Source organism: Anolis sagrei, chromosome 4, assembly GCF_037176765.1.
Source record: "Anolis sagrei isolate rAnoSag1 chromosome 4, rAnoSag1.mat, whole genome shotgun sequence".
NCBI lineage: Eukaryota > Metazoa > Chordata > Lepidosauria > Squamata > Dactyloidae > Anolis > Anolis sagrei.
Window position 1 is genome coordinate 182,110,822 of NC_090024.1, and position 18,393 is coordinate 182,129,214.

The following is an 18,393-nucleotide window of genomic DNA, read 5'->3' on the forward strand; positions in this document are numbered from 1 at the left end:
ATTTGTAGGCAGTTCATGGTATGTGTTGGTTTGATGCAGATTTTGCACATCTGAACACCAAGCACTTACCAAAGAAAACTGGGGAGTTTAAACAGACAGAAAGAGAGGGTTAAACAGGACACAGAGCGTCAAATCATGTTCCGTGTATTGATCAATAAATACCAGTAAGCATACGAGTGCTGTGTATCTGAGATTAACTGCTCCCCACATTCCATTATCCACAGCACTGATCACCCAATGGGAAACAAAGAAAGACACTCAAAGAGTTTCTGTAAATACAAAGAAGGCAGATTTTAAGCATGTTTAACTTGCCTCTTAAAGAGTAATTAAAATATTTACACTTGTTATCTCTTCCACTTTCTCCTCCTGCCGTTCCTTCAGGCAGTAGCCCTAGCTTTTAATCAGAAGGAGCAGTTCCAGCTGCTTCATTTAACATTCTTCACAGCCAAGATGACATTACTCCATTTTCGCTTTATGGTTGGTTTATATTTGCTGATGCTTTGCTCCACAGATGACTGAAGCGTCAGGAAGGCTCACGCCATTGCTACAGTTGTGGGTAATCTCTGCCACAATAAATCTGTTTCCTATTTATCTGTTTTTCTAACGACCCATTCCCTTCCCCTTGATAGAACAATTCTCATCACGGAAGCCTGCATGGCTCGCAGGCTATACTGACAAGAAGGTTATTGCTTCATGCCCAATAGAAAAATTTGCTGAGTGCTCACTTTTCTACCCGGTCTCCCAATTATTACTATAATTAAAAATGTGCAATCCTAACTAACATGCTCACTCCCATTCTTTTAGCTAATTGACAATAAACTCCTCTACCATAGAGCCCAGGAATCCTTCTAGCTTCTTGGCTAGGGAAAACAACACTGTTTTTTACTATTCCCAAGCAGATCTGAAGCAAATCCTTGGCTAGGGAAAACAACACTGTTTTTTTTTATTCCCAAGCACATCTGAAGCGAATCCTAAGTGTATCGATGGAGTCACTGAAAACTCTATATGAAAATGTCTACATAAAGCTAAAAATACAGCACACACAAAGAATGGATTCCCTAAAGTATAGCTGACTCATTTTCTTTTGCATTAAAACTCAATCTTTAGATCTGACAGTATTAAGATAACTCTTGCCACAGCCAGAGCTCTGAAATAAGGAAAGAAGGTTTACTTGGAAAAGCTGGTATACACAGACATTTGCAGAGAATGTGGCACTAAGAGAATTAAAATGGAATTTTCCAGAAGGCTTCCATGATGATGATTAGAATCCCTGTTTGCTATATGTCACTAAAGGAAAGTTTATGGTATTCCCCCAGGTCATAATTCCAAAGGCGTATACTTTCAATATGGACAGAGTTCAGAAGACTAAACTTTGTCTAGTTCTAGAGACAAGTTCATTTGGCATTCTATTCAGTAATAGACTTATTAAGAGGAGAAGAACATGCTTTACATTCAGAAGATTTTGAGTTCAAACTCCAGCATCTCTAGTGAGGACCAAGCAAAACTCCTACAGAAGATCTCGGGGAACCATTGGAAATCAGTGTAGACCAGTGATTCTCAATGTGTGGGTCCCCAGATGTTTTGGCCTTCAACTCCCAGAAACCCTAACAGCTGGTAAACTGGCTGGGATTTCTGGGAGTTGTAGGCCAAAACACCTGGGCCCCACAGGTTGAGAACCACTGGTGTAGAAAATACATAAGGACCAGAGAGAAGGCAGTTTCCTGTGAGACCCAGTTCTCGAACCACTTACTGAAAGCCAAAAATATGTGGAAATCAATGAACATTTATGCTGGATCTGAACCAATTACAGGAACATGGGATATTGTGCAACCTTGAATGTAATATGCTTGCCTATACCACACAGCTCCAGAATTCATAGAAATAGCAGGATAATCAAGGTTTGGTTTTCCTCATAAGATAGCTTTAGATATAATAATATTGTTAAAAACATTGGTATGAAAAGTTCTACAACCAACAGGAACAACTGGGCAATTTATCAGACCAAAATAGCTCTTTGGCTATCAAGATACTACTGCATCATGACACAAAGCCTGTATAATTTTACCTTTCACTGCAACACGTGTGCTGTTCCACAAGATTTCTAAACCCTATGGTGTTATCTACAGAGGTATGTGAGAACTATAATTCCATTGTTAATATCCTCTTTTCAGGCAATGTGCAGGAATATCTGGCAGTTGGCCAATTTATAAAACATTTTTGAAGTAAATTGGTTATCTGTATCCATTTTAATCTGGATTTAGGTCAGTGTGCTATTGACACAGATTCAGATTCTCTGGGTAACTGATGGGAAGGCACTACCCCTTTGGATCTCTCAGTGAGTTTTGATAACATCAATCACAGTATTTTATTGGACTTGTGCTGCACTCTGAGAGTAGGAGGCACTACAGAAAAGACTTCCTTGAGGGTCCCTGGTCAGCCTTATGGGTACTAAGCTGTAAAATAACAGAAGGTTCAATTTTGCCCCTATGTTATTTCATAACAATGTGAAGCCATTGAAAAAGGTAAGGGTTTTAGAGTGGGTTGCCATTAGTATAGTGATGACACTCTCATTGGTTCTGTGCAAGTACTTGGATGCCATCATGGGTTGGATGAAAGCCCATTAACTGAAACTGGTAAGATGGAGACTCCGCAACCTGGTAGTTTTTAGGCCAGGGTCTTGAATGGTTTCCCTAAGAAAGCAAGTAGCTTGAGAGGACTCCTAAACTCGCCTCTGTAACTGGGGGATGAAATGGATTCTTTGGTATGCAACACACAAGAGAACTAGCTGGTCCACAAGACTACAACCCTTCTTGGACAGAGATGCCCTAGTTATTGTGATTCATGTATTAGTAACCTGTCAACTGGATTATTTCAAAACACCTTGCATGGGGCTACCCTGAAAGACAACTGGGAAGCTGCAGTTAGTGCAAAAACACAGTAGCTAGACTGCTGACAGTCTACGTTGAAGGTGCTCCCAATGACATTGAAGGCACTACATGGCTTGGGACCTCAATAGTTTAGAGGTTGGACTGAACTCTGCTTTATAGATCCTCCTTTGTGTCTACTCAGGGCAATAGACTGCAAAAAGATGTGCAAGAGGGTCTTCTTTGCTGTGGCAATCCAGGAAATGAATGAATACACAACCAGTAATTAACCATGACTTCCTGCTTTGTCCTAACCTTGACTTAATATTCTGACTTGCTTATAAGATTCCTGATTGGTTTTTTAACTTGCAAAATGGAATAACTGAAGTGACCTGAGCATACTGGAAAATTTAATTTGTATCTCAATTTATAATGGTCAAACACCTAAGTACTAATTAAAAAATAGTCTCAACACCACTTTTCTTGTTTTGATGAAATAAATGGTCTCATTGCACACTGTTTCAACTTCAGTGTGTGTACGTACTCTCATTTTGATATTAACTTTTTAACTCAGTGTAACTGCCTCCTCTGTATCTTGGATGTTAACTAACATCATTACATTGATATAGGCACTGCCACATCTTCCTCCACAAACAGTTTCATCAGTTAAACTTTGATAAGCTTTTATTGTATTTGACAGCATTGTTTTATGAACAGTAGCTTGCACATCAAGCGGGGTACTGACATCGCAGAAATAAAAACAATTAACAACCCTAAAGCTTTACAACACCAATAAAATGGGAACAGAGGGACAATATTGCCAAAACTCTTCTAGTTCTCTATTCCTAGTTATTTTGCCTTGGCTTGAAGAACAGGCAATAAAGTATATTATGGAGTGGAATCCATGCCCCTACCATAATCCTACCATAGCTGTGTTATATTTTAAAATGAATGCTTAACACCATTGAGAAAACTTAACACAGTGCCATACATGCATGCTTTCAAAGCTCCCAGGTATTTAATCTCACTCATCTTTAATCAACTTTAAATTGCGTATGTACAGCCTAAGATGAACTATACCCAGTTAAATCAACCTGCTGTTCCTATGCTGGTTTGTCTGAAGGCAGTTTAGCATTTTATGATAAAGCATTTATAACAATTTTATTCTGGAAAGCAGCTGGAATTGTTTACAAATTGTCCTGTCCAGCCTTGTAAAATCAATACAGGACTACATAGGAAGAGATGGAAGCCACAATAGCTTTTTTAAAACATTAAGTCATATTTTTATTAAAGTGAGTGCAAGACATATAATTAAAGCAATTAAATAAAAATATTTTAAACCTGAATTTGCCCCTGAACACAGTATGGTAGTAGTTATTTGTTATCCTGTTCACATGTGAGATTAGGAAATGGGCACATTTGCTATTATAAAGTAATTTATTTGTGACTTTTCTTTATAACAATAAAGTCTGTAATGAGATGGGTTTGTTGTTAACACTAGACAAGAAGCATACATAATGTTGATTTTCCTTCCTATTTTCATGAGCAAAATGTACAAAATTTTAGGATGGCCAAGGATCCTTTCCATGTTAAAGACCAACATGATTGTTCTAGACCTTGAGGGATATGGTACATAGTTAGCTTCTAAATAACTTTATATTATATTATATTATATTATTAATGGAATAAACTGCTGGTTTTATAAGATGCCACATAAAAGCAACTGGGCCAGACAAAGCATTTTTCAGTTGCATCACAGGCCCTGTCTACCAAGTGCTCTTGGCATTTCCATTTTATACAGCATTGTAAATATTATTCATTCAACAAGATATAGAGAAGTGATTCTCAACCTGTGGGTCCCCAGATGTCTGGCCTTTAACTCCCAGAAAACCTAACCGCTGGTAAACTGGCTGGGATTTCTGGAAGTTGTAGGCCAAAACACCTGGGGATCCACAGGTTGAGAACCACTGCTATAGAAGGAACTCCGTCTATTCTAGAGACAGCTTGAGTTTTGGGGAAACAAATTTTCTTTCTTTCTTATCCCACCTTTCCCTTGAGACTATATATAGAAACAAACAAATAAAAGGGGTCTGGAAAAGCTGAAGTCTAACACAGCTCAGCAGTAGTAATATTGCCTATTTCATGCAGAGATCAAGAGCTGCAGTTCAGACTTCATTTTTGATAAGAAGACAATGTTAGATTCTTTGACTGTGCTCCTATTCACATCTGTCTGAAAGTTACTTTCCTCAAAATTAATGAGACTTAGTTCATCATTAAAATGACTTCAATGCCACCTCTACAAATAATAACCCTGCAGCTCTCTTCTGAGCATAGTATATATGGAAGTCTATAAACCTCATTTACTGCATAGTCTAATCAGTTATCTCTCAGGACTGCAGAAGATTTGTTACACATTGATTTCTAACCTTGGAAACTCACATATATTCTACAACAAGTAAGGAGCTCTACAACAGTGATTTGAGATACTGCTTGTAATGATGGAAAAAAAATAGAGCAATGTAAACTTTGGCCGTAAAGGTAGTGCTGAACACGTTTTGTTTTTAATCTTAGGTTTCACCCCAAAGCTTGCTCAGCAGCAACCAAGTGCACATGATGTGAATGTTGTTGAGCATTTGCTTAAGGCTTTCCCTGCTCACCTGCAAATCCTGCTAGATGCAAATTCTGATTTAATAAGAGCAAGCATCCACGAATGCACTTTGCTAGTGCTGCATGCTTAGTGCCTTTCATGTCAAATTATCAAGGGTGATATTTTCTTTCAGTGTAAGCATCTCGAGATTAAGCTAAAGGTTACTGTGAAATTACATACACTGTAAATGTATCCATGCAATTAGCCTTCCCTGCTCAATATGGGGAGAGCCAAGTGCAAGATTGAGGTCTAACAGATGTCAGTATGGGGCTAGTTATAAACTCAAGCAAAGCCTGCTGCAGACTAAACTAGGAGCCAGACCACTACCTACACACATTTTACATTGCTCTCAAGGCATATGAAGCAGTGGTTTTGGATGCTAGTTGTAATTGCAGGCTGGTTTATGGGTATATAGGCTCCCTTGAATGAGGCATATACTCTAGTCAAAATATCAATCATTCACAGCAAGACTCCATAACCCTGTAGAAACAGCAGTTTTACATCAAGAAGCTTTTATTACTAAGGGGATGCACTTGAGTTGAACATAATGGAATCCTTGAAATGTTTAATTCCCCTTCGAGTAATAAGAAGCCAGACTAATATATTTAAATTATTAATGATTTATAGACTCTGTATTTTAACTGGCTAAGTGCTGTAGAATCCTAACATTACTCATCCTTGAAATAACTTTGGTCCATGATGGATATGGGACTTCAATGGAATTTCAACTTCATTTCCAATTATTCATGTGCAACAGGTTATCAAGTTCAATGTACCATCACATCATTGAGGTGGCAGGATGGGGGGCAGGGGAGGGTACCACATGAAACTTCAGAAGTGGCAAGTTGGTATCAATGTACGCTGGCAGTTCATTTGAAAGGTCTTTGTCCTTCTGATGCACTTTATCTATTCTCTCAGTGAAGAAACCTTATTGCTTATATCCTACCCGAGTCTCCCACTAGACACACCATTCTATTTATCTATCTCACCCAGGGGGTTTATAATTTTACCCTTTGCATTTGGCCCAGCTCGCCTTGTTTAATTTTTCACTTTATACTATATGTTATTATGTTATTGTCATTACTTTATTGTATTATTTGGTTATTTAGTCACATTTTATTTGATGTTATTGTTTGTTGTATGTATTCTATTTTGTCTTATTGTAATTCTTGGGCTTGGCCTCATGTTAGCTGCCCCAAGTCCCTTCAGGGAGATGGTGGCAGGGTGTAAATAAAGTTTATTATGATTTATTATTATTTGGTATTTGATTCTGGTAAAAAATAAATTGAGAATGTCTCCAAAACCTTTATATGTTATCTTTGACCATGAACCAACTGAGTAAAATCTTTATTCATGAATCACAACCTTGGTTTTCTTTAACCTGTTTTTCAATGTAGCGCAACTAGCAAAGTGTTTGGGACAGAGGAAGAGGTTGGGTCGCCTTAGGCCCTCCGCATTCCAGTTTCAAAGAGGCAGAAAACCCACAGCGGAGTTGAAGTGATATCTTATATAGTAGAGAAAGACTGAGCCGCCAGAAAATGAGAAGCCTTTTACCTGAACGGAGCTGTTTAATTCTCCCATTGCTAGCAGCTGTGTCCACAGGAAGGAAGTCTTTGAACCAGGAAATCTCAGGGTCAGGGTTGCCGCTGGCAGCACAGAGCATTGTAGCGGTGCGGGCCTTTTCTACCACCTTGAGCTGTGGGCCCATGTCTATGGTTGGAAAGCCAGAGGGGATCTGGTTCTCTGCAAGAAAGCACAACAAAGAATCATGTTATTGAGAGATAATTGGAAACATTCCAGCAACAGAAAGCCAGTTTGCCATGGTGAAAACTCCAGCCATTCAGCACAAAGCACAGATTTTTCATCTGGTGAGCTGCCAGAGCTAGCTTCCTCATCTCGATCCTGGACAGGGAGCTGTATATCTGTACATAATGCAACAGTTATTCATTGTATTTCTGCATGTGCCCTTTAACAATGAAGACAGTTCAAATATTTGGCAAGTATTTTTCATTGCACATGTCCCCATGTTGCTCTGCTCTTCCAACAGCAGATATGATTATTAAAAGACTATAGGAACCAAATGAATATAAAATTAACAAGCCAGAGTAATTGCACCAATCCATGCCAGGGTGCACATTAGAAAGCTGCCAGAAATGTTCCCAGGCAGTTGAAGGTACCTGAGGCATGCAGAAAATGAGCAATGCACACCCTGCCGTGGCTTATTCCTCTATTATGAGATGAAAGTGTCACTATGATGAACAAGGTTTTTTTTTTAAGAAAACAAAATATATTCTACAATAGAGTAATTCTATCTACACCAGCTGTATTACTCTTACAGACAAGTATGCCCCAGCCCCCTAAGATGTTTGCATTGCAGAAAAACCTGGAATGCTCTAGAACAGTCTTTCAGCAAACCAAAACCAAGCAGGGTTCATTTTCTCAAAATCTAAAGGAAGATCTACCGTTTTGAAATGTGAACAGCCATCAAACAGACAAACATACAGAGAAAGTGCCAGAACACAGGCTTCTTAAAGCATTAGGACTTCATTTGTTCTCACATGGTCCTTGTTTGCAGATGTTTAAACAAAACCAGAAACTATCTTTAGTTATCTTTAGATATCTTTAGTTTAGTTGACCTTTTAACCTGGATATTTATGTGATGGGGAATATTATTGCAGATGGGTAAGGTAAACTTGTGCTTTTACAGTATATAGTTAGGAGCCCCCGGTGACACAATAGGTTAAACCCTTGTGTCAGCAGGACTGCTGACTGAAAGGTCGGCGGTTTGAATCCAGGGAGCGGGGTGAGCTTCCATCTATCAGCTCCAGCTTTTCATGTGGGGACATGAGAGAAGCCTCCTACAGGATAGCAAAACATCTGGGCATCTCCTGGGCAACATCCTTGCAGACGGCCAATTCCCTCACACCAGAAGCAACTTGCAATTTCTCAAGTTGCTCCTGACACAACATTTAAACTAGAGTCTTTAGAAAGCCTGCAATATGCTGAATGTTCTCACTTATCAAGCTCCCAACTAAATGGGATTTGATGAAATAAAACAAAAGAGTTGATACTACAAACGTACAGCCTCACTGATCATGCAGAGATATTAACAGATGTGGCACTCAAAGGAAATGCAAATAAAGTTTTCACATGCCCCATCAGCTAATGGAGACAGACACAGCTGAGTGTATATCAATAAAGTTCATAGGTTGGGTGAGGAAGATCTGACCTATTCAGCACAGGAAAATGGACACCCTTGTCAATATGGGAACTAGTACAAAAAAGCACCAGCTACATTCATCCAACCTATGAACTTTGTCATCTATTCTTAAAAAGGGGTTCTGATTGCATACAAACCCCCACTTCGGAGAGCATCTGTAAGTCTTATCCTGGAGGGAAGATAGACGTTGCAGCTCAGAAGCATAAGCAGCCCTCTGTATCTTAGAAGACTTGATATACAATCAGATGGGTCTGTCTCTATTCTTCTGAAAATTTAGTCACCATGGAGCCCTTCCCAATTTTAAAAAACAGGAGTAAATAGTTAGGATGCACTTTCCTTCTTTTGTAGAAGAGATTTTTTCACCACCCCCACCCCCCAATATCCTTTATGAATAGCCTTCCAACCTGCACTGTCTAGATCTGCTGGTCTACTCAGTGGTAAGTCTGGTTGTAAAAATTGAAGTTGCAATTCAAGAAAATGTTTGGGACCAGGCTGGATGTTTTAGAAGATATGGTATTGTTCACTGTTTAGGGCCAACTGTTGGAGATCAGCCTGGGACTCCTTAGGCTGATGGGTCCACTGATGATTTAAAGAGAATTGTGGGATTGAAGTGATGAAGATTCAAGTCAGGGGAATGATGCTTTTCTCTGCGAGAAATCTGACTCAGAAAATGCAGGGCTTCAAGGTCAGTCAGAGGAGCCAGAAACTTCATTGGGGAGCTGTACTTCCCCTCCCAGGGCGCTTGTGCCCCGCTTTGTGCTGGTCAGTGACCATAATAAAGTTTTGTATTGTATTGTATTGATAAGGAGTCAGGCGAAGAGATAAGTGATACAGAAGGCTCTCAGGAGAAAACACCTGGATTTATGGAGACGAACAAAGGTTTTAATTTACTGATCAGAGCAGAAAATGGGCATCGTAGGTCTGAGCGATTACATGGGAAAGTTGGGGAGATTTCATGGGGAAAAACATGACTTCATGGGTACCTCTATTACTTAGCAAGTTGTTTACCTAAGAGTTCGTTCAGGCAACATAGCGTACATATGAGAAACTAGGCCTGAGTTTTCTGGTTCTTGTTTCAAATCAAGGTTTTGGATTTAAGTTTCATGGAAGTATTCTGTTTTTGTTTCTATATTCCTGCTCAATTTTTACTAAGTATAACTTTTGTTTCTGGCCTTCTGCTGTACTTGTGACTTTTTGGCTATTTCTTGACTCTTGTGTTACCTTGGGATCTGCATGAGACATTTGGATTACTGTTTTGATTATCATCTACTGCTAAACCTTTTTGAGTTATACATCTACTTTCTTTATTCCTGTTCCCCCCCCCCCCCCAATACTTTTAATGTGTTTCTACAATAAATTGTTTGCTTATATTCTTGACTCTTGTGTGGTGGTGTGGTCATAGGTATTGGCCTGGAGTGCCACAGCCGTAGAAATCCAAAAGACAAAACGGATGTCTATACTATCGTAAACTGTATACTGGAATTATTCTAAGTTGCCTTACATTTTCCTCTAAAGAGGGAACATGACTTTTTAACTAGCAAAAAGGAGCATCTCTAAGCATATGCAGAGCCATATGCCACTGAATAACCAACTTTTTCTTCAAGCATTTGAGACCACAAATGTTGCTTTCAAGAAGCCTTATTCTTTGCAGCTATCATGGCACAAAGAAGCATATACAGAAAGGTGTCACAGTAGAACCATAGATTTTAACACATAATAAGCCCATAGCATCAGTGTCAGGAACAAACATTATTTATAATGTCAGTTCTATAATTCACCATCCAAATCCCCCTTTCCCCATCCAGTACATCATTTCTTGTATCTCAATTTCTTTCAATTTATGTTATGACACAAGATCACGGCCTCCAAGCTATCAAAATAAAAATGTTCAATATATATTAATTGTCCATATTCAATTTATGTGGTCATGATTTGCATAATCCTGTCAGACCTTGCAGGATTCTCACACCGGTCGTCTTCTCATTTTTCTATCAATGGATGACCAGCCCATGTACAAAACAAAGCTGGACTGTACAGATATTGGAGCTAAACAGCTTTCCCAGATATCATGTGAAACATCCAAACACAGACTCCTCATTTCCACCTTAGAATTCAACAGCATGGGGAAACACAATGGGCTGGAATCTGGCTTTCTGTGTTCAAAAAGTAAGAGGCTATGGTGGGGAATCAACAATTTTCTACAGAAATTTCTAAAGAAACAAAAAAGCAACTAGAGCTTTAATAAGAGCCTTAGCCATTTTGTGTCTCCCAATCTGGCCTCCCCAGAAACCTCCTCTTCACCAGGAAACATAAAAGGCTTTTTGTGTAGAAGGTACCACCAAAAACTACTTAAATTTTTTTTTGGTTTCTATTGAGTTTCAAAGACAAAAGGTACACAGAGCTTAACTGGAAAGACACCAGAGTCTAGCATTCAGTGACAAAAACAAGGCACACTGATACAACTAAAACACACACTCCTCTACAATTTGAAAATGAAACAAAAGCAGAGGTACACAAGAGTATCATGAGACACAGCTTAGCCTGAAAAGCAGACACAAAGAATTGCAAACAAAATCCACTCTCTTTCAACTAGCCAAGTGTGCTTGAATTACAGCTGCACCTTGCTGCTTGCAATATAAACAGGCAGTTAATCCAGGGAGACCAAATCCTCCCAAGTGATCCAATGAAACCCCTAAACCCAGGTTGGGGGAGAAAATATTCTAAGCAAAGAGGCAGCCAGTTAAGCGTGCATTTACTGGGAACTCATCAGCAGAACCACCATGCAGAGTGCATATCTCTTATCAAAACTTACCCATAGAATCCACGGCTACATATAAGATTATGACGTAACATAAACATTTCAAATATAAAACTTGCCTAAAATACATGTCTTCGTAGTAGTTACTTACACTGACTTTTTAACAGGCTGGGGATGGTAAAGTGAAACTTCCCCAAGTTGACTTTTCCAGTCTTTACTACCACGATTGGCCTTGGGAACTCACTAATATTTTAAATAGCACCACTTAGAAAAAGTAATGTAATGTATGTTGAAGCACCTACAATACTAATTGGAGAACCATATATTTTAAAATGTGGCAATTGTTTACACTGCTTCACTTGATAAATATATGGCGGATGGACAATCGTCTGAAAATCTGACTTGGAATGCCAAATGAAGAGGACAGGTAACCACATTCTGTTCAAAATAGTTTGCTATTGCAGTCACTCATTTGGGCTAGAATTCTGAAAGAAAAAAAATGAAGAGGGGCCGGAGGAATGTAATAATTATACCCTAAATGAATATTTTTATACTGACATGGGATTTTTTTTTTTAAAAAAAATATCTCTAATGTAATTTATAAGAACTTGTGAAGATGGTTCTTGCAATATTGATTGTGGAATGAGGCTATATTTCCAATCTAATTGATTACCCCAACCTGGCTATTTAACTGTATGTTCTATCAAATGAGTTTCTTCATTTTCATTAATAGAAAATCTCAGTCAAAATGCATCACACTATGATGTTACAAATGTCAAATTGTTTTGACCCAGGTATAGAAGTCACAAGGTAGTTTTGCAGGTCATTACAAATGGCTACCTCTGCAGCGTTTTGCCTCAATCACAAAAATCCATTTAGATTTGTTTTGTGAAGAAAGGCCAAGTGTTCAGGTCACAGAGACAGGAAGTCAAGAGAAAGGGAGAGAAGATATTACTCTGCACGTCTGAGAAAAACGAGATAGTCATCCTAAACTTCTCTACACTGATAGAGGTCATCTATTCAGAATCCTTTTAAGTACTTTCCTGCTTATCTGATGTTATGGGCTACAGTTTCTCCAATGTGCCAGGGACTAGTGCAACATTTGTGCATACTTGAGATGGCACAAATGTTAGCTTACTTGGGATGGCAATCAATGACTCATGGACTGGCACCAGTTGGTGGACAGTAAGTTTGAACAGCACTGCATTAAACTGATGTAGAATTCAAATATATAGCCATGTTAGTCTGGAATATCAGTACACAGTGATCTTGTTGTACCCTAGAGATTGTGTCAATTAGTCTTTAAAGTGATACAAAATCCCTCTCCATACTGCTTTAAACAGTTGGTAAGTCTGCCCCATTTGCTACTCAAAACGTTTCTGTGGACCACACACCATAAACAAGTTGGAGGACTGGTGGGTTTTTGGGGTGGAAGAGAATTCACACACACAAACATTGAGCTCATTTTTCGATGGAACTCTCATGCTATCCTCTATTTCTTATGAGTTTTGACTATGGGAGGAGCCTCCTGAACATAAACAAAGTAACGGAATAAATCACCATCTTTCCCTAAACAGTTCTTATGGGAATCACACTCCTTAATGATCTAGTTTTTTCCTCCAAATTCTTAGGAATCTTTTAGTAATCTCTGGAAATAAAAAATATCTGAGGTTTGATTCACTTTTTGCAAATTTACAGTTTACCATATTGGACACAAGATCGAGGTAGATTCCTGACTCTGAGAAGCAGTTATATATTTTGGCCTTTTAGATTCAGAAACAATCCTGCTACTCTTGTAATCCTCAAATGCATATTATGTGCATATACTACAAAAGCTGGGGTTATGGTTATGAAAAAAGTGATATGCATGTCAATTTGAAGACCATTGGATATCAGCAATCTGAGATTATGCAGTGTCAGGGGAAAAAATCTAGGAAAAATCTTTAAGTACATTAGGAAAGATAAAATACATAAAATAAATAACTATCACAAAACAAGCTGGCAGGCTCACTGCTTAATACACTTCAGGTTATTACAAAGAAATAATAAATTACAACATAATGATCAACAGATCTGTATATTGACTGGAATGGATATGCATCAGAATAAGGAAAATCGTTAGGAGTACTTAAGCAATCAGGGTGAAAGAGAATTAAAGAAAGAACCAAATGTGAAAGGGAAAAAATTGGCTATGTGCCTACCACCTTGCCTTCAAAAATTAAAACTAATAACTTCCCTGTAAAAATTGTATGACGGAAATATTTTTCTGATGCTGCTTTTCACAATAGTCTGCAAGGAAACTAGGTTAAGATGGTGGTTCCATTCATCCATTTGTGTGGGAAAGTACTTTTTTTCTACTGCAGTGAAACGATAACCCCCACATGTTCAATCTAACTGTGGGATGCAGTGGCAGCAAAGAAAAAAAAGTCAGTTCCACTAGCATTCTCTTTCAATGAGTCTTAAAAGAAGAAAGGGGAGAACTAAGAAACAAAATATGGAAAGAATAAATAATGAGAAACAGTATCATGTCACAGTGGCAGGGACGCTGAGGAAAAAAAATTCAGAGAGCTATCTATAACTATTAAAAAAATTCCAACTAAAATAGATCTATGGAATTAACTTATAAATAGCAAGTCAATGGTTACGTATATTTCATTGCTGCATCAGGTCTACTTTAGTTGGGACCAGCACATTGCCTTATGTCAGAGATCAAGCAACAGACTGATAGGAGGAGAAGATATCATTGCTGCTCATTATCCTGACTCAACAAAAGCCAGCAGAAAAAGATATGCACATCTAGAATAGAATAATTATGTGCCCTTTGTATTTCTGTTGTGTACCGACACTCAGTGGAGTCCATTGTTCTACCACACACCAAAAATAGATTCTATATAACCCTTTTGTATAGAACTAAAGTTATTGAATAATATAGTACTTGGACTATCAACAAAAACCAGGTGTTTTAGGCTACAATCCAGAAGAAGGTAATAGCAAGCCACCTTTGAATATTCCTTATAAAAAAAAACTCTATGAAGGTTGTAAGTTTGCCATGCTGACAGCTGACTTAAAGGCACATAAATATACACATTCTTAATTATGCCTCCATAGTCTATACAGGTTGAAGTACAGGGTTAGTCAAAATGCATAGGCCAATAAGCCATTCAATTGAATGGCTTATTGGCCTATGCATTTTGACTAACCCTGTATTTCTGTCCGCCAAGGACTTTTTGAATGTTTGGTAATGAAGCATTTTAATTGAGTTGGCATGTTACTACCATTGCCTTTTTCACTTACAGTTTGCTTTCTGTTGTTTTCATTGTTTGCATACAGATTATGTGACTTTGTATAACTTTGAGCATTTAAAAAGAAAATGACGTATGTTTTAAATAAGTAAACAAGACCATTTATAACATTTTGTGTGACATCTGTTACTGGGGTGCTCCAGTTTCTATGACTCCAACACGCACTATACTCCAATGCTTCTGTTTCTTGAATATATAGGCTTTAATTGGTGACATGATGCTTCTGTTCAACCAAGACAGGATAAACAAATTTATTTATATTTTAATTTATTTTATTTCTATCCTGCTTTTATTCTTAATTGACTCAAAACAACTTGGAGTACAAAAGTTAAAATTAAAACACCTAAAAGAGGTGAAACCCTCCCACAAACTCAGGCCCATTTTACACTGCAATATAAAATTCATATTATCTGCTTTAAACTGGATGATATGGCAGTGAAGACTCATATAATCCAGTTCAAAAAAATAATGTGGATTATCAGCTGTGGAAAAGTTTAAGACAACATTCTGGGCATCGAAGTGGTTGACAACCCATGTTAGAATAAATCTGTGACACGAATCTCATACTCTGTATTGTTCTAAAGGTATCTCATGTTTTCTGTTTGTTTTTTTTTAAAAAAATACATAAATCACAGCAAAATGTGCCAAGGAAGTGCAATAAAATGGGAAACAATTTCAGTGCATATAAGGGTGATGTCCCACTGCCCCAGGTAGAACAAGTGAGGGCCTGCTCCTGCCAAAGCTAAACATACTGCAACGGCACACAATGTTTTATGAGGTCCATAAAGCAAGGACTTCTAAAGCAATTTGGCAAAGGAAGACAAATAATTCAGGTTACTCATAGCAACAGAAAGAAATACAAATAGGTAGCAGCTTCTAATGACAGTCTTGCCAGCCGATTGTGATGTGGCACTCCAGAGGGACATATGGAAGCTACAGCATTTCAAAACGCTCCATTCTGAGTTAAATAAGAAGCTTTTAAGAGGATCCTCTCTAAGGAATTTAACCACATGAAACAACAGAGAAGAACAGAACATAAACAAATATTTGGCACCTGAAGAGTACCTGGAGCATAACTGTTCAGAAAAAAAGCATCTTAGTCAGCCCAAACTTCTGAATGCTTCTTGCATTTAAAAAAGAAAGAAAAACACCCCACAAAATAGAGGAAAAGTTGGCATACCCAAAGAATGAATACAAGCCTATTTACAGGGAATATAGTTTAATTTTTTTTGAAGTGCCCCTAGTATAAACCAATTTGCTGGATACTAGGAATGAATGATAAGAGGCGACTCATGCTATAATAGTCTAGTGCTCTTCTAATGCAGCATCTTGTTCTGGTCATACTGTCATCAACAATATAATCTGAGTGTTAGATCACTGGTTGCCCTAGCAAAGAAGTCATAATGTTCTGAAATAAAAGGGATGAATCCTAACCTAACCTAAGGGAAAGCATTAGAAACTAGATTGGATATGGCACCATACAGCAAACAATGCAACTCCAATAATAGAGATATGTTTATTGTGTTTATCTATCTATTTAAATGTTTATGCAGGCCTTTCATCTAGTTATATGAGGGTGATTTACAAAAATGTATTTTTTATTAAAAAAAAAGCTTAGTAAAAGCACAACAAATTACAACAAAAGGGCAGAATATATATATGTGTGTGTGTGTGTGTGAGAGAGAGACAGCTGTACCACTTGCTACTCACTGTTCATAAACCATTTTAAAATGCCTGAGCAAACAAAGGGGTTTTGACCTGACGTGAAAATGAATGTAACAATAATGCCACTTAAATCTCCATAGAGATGATGTTCCACAATCAAGGTAAACAACAGAAAATCTCCGATCTTTACTTTCACATAATAATGTACCATGGATAAAGGTTGGGTTTGACAGAATAATGGATTCAAAAGTATGCAATGCAGCTTCATGTTTGTGGATAGGCTATCCTCTATCCTTGTGTGCATTGCTTGTTCTCTCATTTCTCCAATTTAGTGTCCTTCCAATATTTTTAATTATCCCTTACCACTGATCATATTAGGACACCACACTGGGAAAGACTGCCTTATTTCTATACAAATACCTTCACATTATTTTGTTACATTTGTGTTGATTGTCTGAATATCTGGCAGATGTGACTATTTCTTACCCGCTTCTCCTCATGGTTTAAAGCAGGTTACGACATAGTTAAAACACATAATCATTGTAAAGATTCTATAAATGCACATATTAAAATATTTTTCTATAAAAGATACATATTAGAACACATTTCTATAAAATTCATATTGAAATACACAGAACAAAGATTAAAACACAGGACATGAGTTCAAAATTCATGATTAAAACTGGTTGGGTAGCCCTGTTGGAAGACATAGGCCTTCAAATGTGTTCTACATTATGACAGCTCATTTAGCTGTTGGAGCTCTTCTGGCAGGTTGTTCTACAGTCTTGGGGCGGATGATGAAAAGGTCCTCTGGGTGGTGGTTACCAATCAGGTTTTGGCAGGCTGGAGTAGATGCCCCCCAGATGACCTAAGTGTGTGGGGTGGATTGTACAGGAGATGGAAATTCTGTAGGTAATCTGGACCAAACCATGTAAAGTTTTAAATGTCAAAACAAACACCTTATACTTTTTCCAGAAGCTAATAGGCAGCCAGTGGAGTGACTTTGCTATAGATATAATATGCTTACTCCTGGATATTCATGTAACCAATCTGGCTGCTGTATTTTGGACCAGCTGTAGTTTCTGAACTTGATACAAAGGTAGCCCAATGTAATGTGAATTGCAGAAGTCCAACCTCCAGGTTACCAGCGCATGCACCACCATTTTTAGGTCCTCCAAATCAAGGAAGGAGAGCAGCTGGCGTATCAGCCAAAGCTGATAGAAAGCACTCCTGACTGTTGCATCAAATTGGGCTGACATTTGGAAAGATGGATCCAGGAGCACTCCAAAGATGCAAACACAGCCTTTAGGGGGAGTGCAACTCCATCCATTACTGGTTGATGCACCAACATCCCCAGATTAGGATCCTTGATGGCAAGCACCTCTGTTTTGTCTGGATTCAGTTTGAATTTGCTTTTCTTTGTCTAGTCCATTACCTCCTTCAGGCATTTATTCAGAGGAGACACACTATCCTTAGCTGAGGCTATTTTTGAAGGCATGGAGAAATATCTTTGGGTATTATCAGCATACTGATAACACCCCTCCCCATGCCTCTGGATGATCTCTCCCAGGGGTTTCAAGTAAATTTCAAAAAGCATTGTAGATAGAATGGCATCTTGTGGGGTGCCATATAACAGCTCGTTTTTTAAAAAAGCAGCTATCCCAAAGCAACATCATTTGTAATCTGCCTGAGAGGTATCACTGGGACCACTGCAACACAATGACTTCGATTTGCAGTCACTCCAAAGGGATACAATGGTCGATGGTATCAAAAGCCGCTGAGAGGTCTAGAAGCACTAACAGGGACGCACACCCCCTTTCAGTGTTAAGATGCAGATAATCTACTAAGGCGACCATAGCACTCTCAACTTCGTATCCTGCTGTGAAACCAGTCTGACATGGGTCAACGAAGTGTGTGTCATCCAAAAACAGCCTGGA

The 18,393-nt window shown here is 38.3% G+C and overlaps 1 protein-coding gene across 17 annotated transcripts in view; it reads right to left on the reverse strand.

Moving 5' to 3' along the window:
- The window catches only part of PTPRF (protein tyrosine phosphatase receptor type F), a 606,212-nt gene that overhangs the window by 130,312 nt on the left and 457,507 nt on the right, over positions 1-18,393 (reverse strand). For all 17 annotated transcript variants that reach the window (XM_067467927.1, XM_060773314.2, XM_067467925.1 and 14 more), the window contains one exon: positions 7,066-7,254. In XM_067467927.1, coding sequence (XP_067324028.1) covers positions 7,066-7,254 — 189 coding nt within the window. The remainder of the gene's footprint in view (positions 1-7,065; positions 7,255-18,393) is intronic.